The 7,582-nt window shown below is 39.7% G+C and overlaps 1 protein-coding gene across 1 annotated transcript in view; it reads left to right on the top strand.

Moving 5' to 3' along the window:
* Positions 1–1,793: 1,793 nt before the first annotated feature.
* Positions 1,794–7,582, top strand: part of WDR36 (WD repeat domain 36) — a 41,906-nt gene continuing 36,117 nt past the window's right edge. The window contains exons 1-3 of the mRNA XM_006755296.2: positions 1,794–2,090; positions 4,902–4,929; positions 6,816–6,916. Coding sequence (XP_006755359.1) covers positions 1,896–2,090; positions 4,902–4,929; positions 6,816–6,916 — 324 coding nt within the window. The 5' untranslated portion in view covers positions 1,794–1,895. The remainder of the gene's footprint in view (positions 2,091–4,901; positions 4,930–6,815; positions 6,917–7,582) is intronic.

Here is a 7,582-nt window from a genome sequence, read left to right as displayed (position 1 = left end):
CTATTTGTTATCTTACTTCTATCATTGACAGTCCCTCTAGGTTGTGGGCTGCTTGCCTGTGTTCCTGAGAAGCATCTACGGTACCAGTCTATAGAGTGTTTTTTCTTTAGTGAATTACCGGTATGTTTACCGGTAATAAACTTGCACTGTTTTATGTATATGTTTGATTACATACAGCCTTGTGACAGTTTTCCTGCATGTCATAAGCATTTGAATATAAATTAAAATGTTAAAATCAAATCTGATATTGTTTTACCTTTTATTTGGTGTGTGGAAGGTGTGCGGAAGAGGGGGTAGTCTTATACGGCGAGTATATAACAAACTCTGTATTTTGAGTGGAAATGTTAGGGGGTCGTCTTATACGCCCAGTCGTCTTATACGCTGGCAAATACGGTAATTTGCTGGCAGATGAATAGCAAGTAACTCAGGGAGGTAACTGGTAGGAATAAATGAACTCTCACCAGCTGTTAAAACTAGAATATTCACAATCAGTTCATAACATCTTCCTGTTAAAGGATCACAGCACAACAACCAACATATGTATCTATTGCTACTAGGTTTTTCATGACAGTTCTAATTTTTAAATTTGTGTCCAGATATAGGTCAAAAAACATAAATCTGATTGTCAGACAGGCCTACATTCAAAATACTACACTACCTTTAATTCATTGACAAGTTAGGTAATCTACAGGAACCTGATGTCCCTCATCTAATGTGAATCTACACCCACAATGAGGCTCATTTCATCTTGAAAATATGATTGCCAAATGCATATTTCTCCCATCTTCCATCTGCCCTTCAGTGATTGCCCCTTCTCCTTTTCTAAACACTGTGTTACTCTGATTTGGGGCATTAAGTAATCTTGGAACTTTGGACAAATCACTTAACCCCAATGAATCAATTCCCCGAGTATTAAACAGCATTACAATTTGTGCCATAAAGACCTCTGAGTCTTAATTTGAGGGTTATATTAAGATAAGTGTCAAAGGCTCCATGAACTGTAAAGCCTGGTTGGAAAACATTTCAATTTTCTCCCTAAACTTCCAAAAACTACAGAAGTCTTCACTTCTGATTATTAAAGCAACATATGCATTATATACAATTTTCAAAAATTCTTTAAAAATGTTAATCTAGTAATTAAAATTGTGTGTGCATGTTCTGTAACAGAGACATAAAGAATTAATAATCAATTAATATTCCAGTCTATTCCACTGTAAAAAAAAACTCGGCGAAAAGCAAAAAAATATATATTTTTTATTATGAAAATTTTCCATTTTATTGAAAGTATCAGGATAGTATTACGAACTCTAATATATCTATTCCCTAGGTTCAACAATTATCAATCTGTATCATCCAAACCCGACATTATGTCCCTAACTATTGGAAAGCAAATATGGGTATATCATTTTATCCGTAAATATATCGATATGTATATCCAACTGACAAGGGGCTTTAAAAATATAGTAACAATACTACTATCACATAAATATAATAAACATCAAATATCCAGTTAGCGTTCAAATTTTCTCAATAGCCTCACGTTTTATACGTTTTCATATCCACATGTTTAACCCGATTCATTTTGGTTTTAAGACTTTGGTCTCCCTTTCAACGTCCTGGACTAGAGCGCTCTCCTCCCCAAGGTGCTGCTGAAAAGTGACTAATCAGCGGCACCAGAGCTGGGAGCACCGCTAACTGCTGGGGACTGTGGCCGGAACCGAAATCGCGCCTCCACTGTGAGACCCGGAGGGAGCTTTTTTTCGATTGCACTGAGGACAGTCTTCGCTGACGCGATTGGCAGGAGGCACCGGAAGCGCTTTGAGTCTGTAGCCCGGGCCCAGGTTTGCCCCACGCGCCGTGCTGAGGACCGGCTGCGTGGTTTCTATCGGGACTGGATGGAGCCCAGAGTCGACCGGACCTCTGCAGCGATGGAGCGGGACGCAGGAGGCCGCTCGGCCAGCGCACTGTTCGCAGGGTTTCGGGCCTTAGGGCTTTTCAGCAACGACATTCCACACGTGGTGCGGTTCAACGCGCTGAAGCGCCGCTTCTACGTGACGACCTGCGTGGGCAAGAGCTTCCATACCTACGACGTGAGTGACTCCTTCCATCACCCGCTCTCCGGGAACCACTCTCCCGGGACCCGGGGTCATCCCGCTCTCCAGCCCCGTCCTCCTCCCCCACCATTTTTTTTTTCCCCCGCCCCCCTAGGACTGTCTTTCTGCTCGTCTCTTCCTTAACCCCTTCCTGCTGCTTTTCACCTTCGCCTCGCCCCCGATGCTGGGTGAGACCTCGCAGTCCGGTTAGGGCAGCGGTTCTCAACCTGTGGGTCGCGACCCCTTTGGCGATCGAACGACCCTTTCACAGGGGTCGCCTAAGACCATCCTGCATATCCGATATTTACATGACGATTCATAACAGCAGCAACAGTACAGTTATGAAGTAGCAACGAAAATAATGTTATGGTTGGGTCACCACATGAGGAACTGTATTTAAAGGGCCAGAAGGTTGAGAACCACTGGGTTAGGGGGGAAGCACCAGAGAACATTTCAGTCCCAGGGCAATAAATTCGTACAGTGAGTCGTCATGTTAGTTCGCTTGAAGCTGTAACTGTGATTGAGACAAGTGCTTAGGCCCCGCACTCTTGGTGAGGAAGAACTGCAAGGCATTTATCGGGCAGTTGATGCCACAGCTGGATTAGAGATTCACTGACATCTATTGAGAGAGATGGAGAGAGTGGGATTAATTATGAGGTAGGGAACTGTCCACGTTTGATAGCAAACTAATTTCCCCAAACTTCCCCCAGCATCTATTTTCCACCGATGGTGAGGGTCTGGCATCCTATATCTCATGAGTGATTGAAATAGTCTTTGTTGCTGTTTACCTGCTTTTGTCTTCTCCAAATGAATGTATGCACTGTGAAAGCAGGAACCTTTTCTTTTTTAAAAAAATTTATTGGGGTGACATTGGTCAATTGTGTCATAGGTTTCGAGTGTCCGTTACTGTGATACATGATCTGTCCTGTATATCGCATTGTGTCCACCCCCATCGTCAGATCATTTTCCATCATCATAAACTTGGCCCCCTTTATCCTCTCCCTCTCCGGTCCCCCTTCCCTCTGGTAACCACCATCCTGTGGTCTCTCTGTGTCTCTGAGTTTCAGTTTTCTGTCCCACATACGAATGCAATCGCATGGTTCTTAAGCTTTTCTTTTATGAGGAGGATGATAATGGCAAGTGTTAATGAAGTACTTTTTTCTGGAAACCATGCTATAAAGTAATATTCCTTGATGGATTGTGAAAATCAAGTGGGTTATTAGCAAGAAGAACTGGTTGTTGGCAGCCTGTTGAATTAGTGGAATAGGAAAGTGCAGGCCAAGCCGAAGGTGGAGATGATGGTCATAGTAGCTAACATTTATTGAGCAGTTATTACATGACTGGTTCCATTCTGTTTTACACAAATTGTACTCATTGAATATCATGATAATTTCATAAGGTGGGTGTCTGTATTCATCCTGGCTTTATGAAGACTTTGAGGCACAGGGAGCTTGAGTAACTTTCTCAAGGTTACACAGCTGGATCAGTAACCACAGATTAGGGTCAGCAAACTGTAGTCTGCAAGGCAGTCTTGCTCACCATTTGTTTTTGTGTGACATTTTATTTTTTCCCCATGTAGTTCTGTGTTTATTCTAACATAACATGACAAGCTCCAAGTAAAATTTGCACAGTAGTAGGATGCAGTATAATTAAATTTGGCATGGGATGGAGACATGTACTCTTTTAAGAAACATAGGATATTTTTATTTTTATTTTGTTGATTTTTTTTACAGAGAGGAAGGGAGAGGGATAGAGAGCTAGAAACATTGACCAGCTGCCTCTTGCACACTCCCCACTGGGGATGTGCCCGCCACCAAGGTACATGCCCTTGACTGGAATCGAACCTGGCACCTTTCATTCTGCAGGCCAACGCTCTATCCACTGAGCCAAACTGGTTAGGGCGAAACATAGGATATTTAAATCATCGCTAAGGGCCCTTTCAATCTTAGCACGCTTGGGGTTTGATTTCACATTTATACCTCTCTGGAGCTCTGTGCTTCTAAGATGGGCAGTTTAGACATTTTTAAATGTTTAGGGGGAAAATCAAAAGAATAGGATTTCATGGCATATGAAAAGATTAAGTTTATTGGAATACAGCCACACACATTTGTTTATGCATTATATATGACTGCTCTCTTGGTACATTCGCAGTTGAGTAGACACAACAAAGACTATATAGCCTGCAAAGCCCTAAAATATTTTCTGTGTGGTCCATTATAAAAAACATTTACCTATCCTTTTCTTCACCATTCCTGATGAAATAGTTGAAATGATAAGTTTTCCTAATAATGAAAATTAGGATCAGTAATTGTCTTAGGAAGGACAGCACATCAAATTTATGTATGAGATTATATTTTGATCTTCAAGTGTTAGACTATTATAATTACTAGAGGCCTGGTGCATGAAATTCGTGCATGGGGGCCTGGGGGAGGTCCCTCAGCTGGGCCTGCACCCTCTCGCAATCCGAGACCCCTCAGGGGATGTCCAACTGCCAGTTTAGACCCTATCCTGGGAGTCGGACATCCCTCTCACAATCTGGGACTGCTCGTTCCTAACTGCTCACCTGCCTGCCTGCCTGATTGCCCCTAACCACTTGCCTGCCTGATCACCCCTAACTATTCACCTGCCTGCCTGATCACCCCTAACCACTCTGCCTCAGCCCCGCCGCCTCAGCTTCATCCGGAAGGATGTCCGGGATGATATCCAGAAGGTCGTTTGGCTGCCCGGTCTAATTAGCATACTATGCTTTTATTATTATAGATTTTTGTTAGTGAGAATTTAATCTTTTTTTTTTCTCTTTTAAAACAGGTTCAGAAACTTAGTTTGGTCGCAGTAAGTAAGTGTAAACTTTATTCTGAAACTATGTATATTTTGTATCTTTTTAATATTTCAACATAAATTTAAGACTTACAGAACATATAAGGAATCCAGTGTGTATTTCTGATAAACCTACATAGCAAAAAAAAAAGTCAGGATCATATGCTACATTTAGTTGTCATGTCTCTTAAATCTTCTTTAATGTGAAATAGTTCATTAGACTTTTGCCATGCTTCACATCTTTGACATTTTTGTCTTTTTTGTTTTGTTTTACATCATTGACATTTTTGAAGTCTGTATAGGCTAGTTCTTTTTTAGACTATCCATTAAATTTATTTTAAAAAAGTTTTCTGTGTGATTAAGTAGAGGTTATTTACTATGTTGAGAATAACAAAGAAATGATGCTGAATTCTCAGTGAATCATATCAGGACACACATGCTGTTTGTTAGCCCTTTTCCTGGCAGTGATAACTGATCGTTTTGTTAAGGTGGCATTTGTCAGGAGGCTCCATTTTAAAGTTTTGCCCTCTGTAATTAATATGTATCTTGTGGTAAGATACATTGAGACATTATAAATATCCTGTTACTCTTCAAAGTGGCAGCTGCTGCTTTTATCATTCAGTGATACTTCTTACCTGAATCAGTAATCAGTATTATGATTACCAAATAGTGCTTTTCATATTTCATCATCACTTTGATTGTAAAGAAGACATTTTCCCTTTTCACACATTTAGATATTTTTCTAATGGAAGGAATATTTTTTTGAAATTGTTTAATAAAATAAAGGGCTTGCCAAAGTGCTGAGATTCTAGGTTTACTATCAATTATGATCTTTGTAAGAGAGACAGAGGAGAACTGTAAGGAATCTATTGGATATATCTGATAAACTTAAAGTTTTTGAAAGATTATAGGAGGCAGAAGAAGGATAGTGTAACCTCAGTTGAACACAGAAGTGAATAATAAACCTATAAAAATAGTATTTTGTAAATGAAATCCCAAAGTGTAATATGCAGCATTAAAAAATGTTTAATTCTTTATCTTCTAATCCTCTAACCCCCTAAGCAAAAAATTTAAAAAAGGCCAGGGTGACCATGACAGTGAGAGAGGATTCAAGAAATCATATCATATGAGAAAGACAACAGTTGACAGGCATATTTATCTTAGAGAAGATGGAGTGGGAACCATATTGTTCATTTTAAGGGTCAGCATGTAGAATATCATATGGAGTATTTTTTTAAAAAATACATAATTTTATTGATTTCAGAGAGGGAGAGGGAGAGAGAGAAACATCAATGCTGAGAGAGAATCACTGATTGGCTGCCTCCCGCATGCTTCCTATTGGGGATCGAGCCTGCAACCCATGCATATGCCCTTGACTGGAACCTGCTACCCTTCAGTCTGCAGGCCAATGGTCTATCCACTGAGCCAAACTGGCTAGGGCCATATGGAGTATTTTTGAGGATTCTCCAAAGTGTAGAGTTAGATGGGATTTTAAGTTTTTATTTACTTTAAAAATTTTCCTGGAGTTATTAGTGAACTTGATGTTCCTGAAAACATTCACATATGGGCTGAATGTCTGTCTGCCAAAGTTTTGTGTATTAAGGATTTTTCCCAAATAACCTCAAAAAGCTTCTTTTCACTTCCTTAGAATTATGTTTTTATGTCTGCAAATACGAGACATTAGTTCTCTTACTGAGGGTTAAGATGATCTCATAGTTTCAGCCTCATAGTTATTATTAGATGTCTAAAATAACATTAAAGTCAAAATTTTATACTCTTAGCTTTCATATTTGTACACACACATATTTTTAAATTATAACCAGGAAAAATGTTATGTGTATACTTGAGGTTTCCATCTGTTTTAAGATCTTAATTTTTTATCACTTCATATTTCTTTTTTCCTAGGTAACTCTCTTCCACAGGATATCTGCTGTATGGCAGCTGATGGGAGGCTGGTCTTTGCTGCTTATGGAAATGTTTTCTCTGCATTTGCCCGTAATAAAGAGGTTTGTACCACTGGGCTATTTTAATTTGATTGTCTTTTGCAGTTAGTAGTCAGTTGTCGTGATAGTGGAGAGAACTTTGAAGTTGGCATCCTTCTTCTGGGACTTTATTCACATTGGCACCACAGCTTTATGAGAATTGGCTTTTTATTGTGAACACCTCAGCTTCTAACTCCTTTTCTAAGAACTAACTACTTGTTCCTATATAAAGAAAGCCTATATAAAGAAATCTGGAACAAGATTCTCTTGTTTTCTCCACTAATAATGAAGAATCTTTTTTTTTCTTAATCTACCAATCTTTTTTGTCTTAATCTAAGTTTGTCCTGGGAAAACTAGAGAGATGATCTGGCGTTAGTGGTCCAGAACGAAAGGGAGAGTGACAGTAGGGATGCCTGGCCAAGTGATAGAATCATTGTACTTGTTAAGAGTTGAATGGACTGACATTTGTTCCCAAAGTCCTCCATCATCACTACCTGTGGTAGGATGGCAACTTACCTACGGAGTTCTTTCATGGGAGATGTTTGAGTTTTTAGAGAGTTAGGGAAAATACCTGTTTTTTGCAAAGTATTGTAGTTTTCTCTGAGAGATTATGTATATATATACTAGAGGCCTGATGCACAAAATTCATGCAAGAGTAGGCCTTCCTGCCGGGGAGGGTTGGTGGGGGGT

Source organism: Myotis davidii, unplaced genomic scaffold, assembly GCF_000327345.1.
Source record: "Myotis davidii unplaced genomic scaffold, ASM32734v1 scaffold130, whole genome shotgun sequence".
Taxonomy (NCBI): Eukaryota; Metazoa; Chordata; class Mammalia; order Chiroptera; family Vespertilionidae; genus Myotis; species Myotis davidii.
This window is presented reverse-complemented; position numbering and strand designations above follow the sequence as displayed.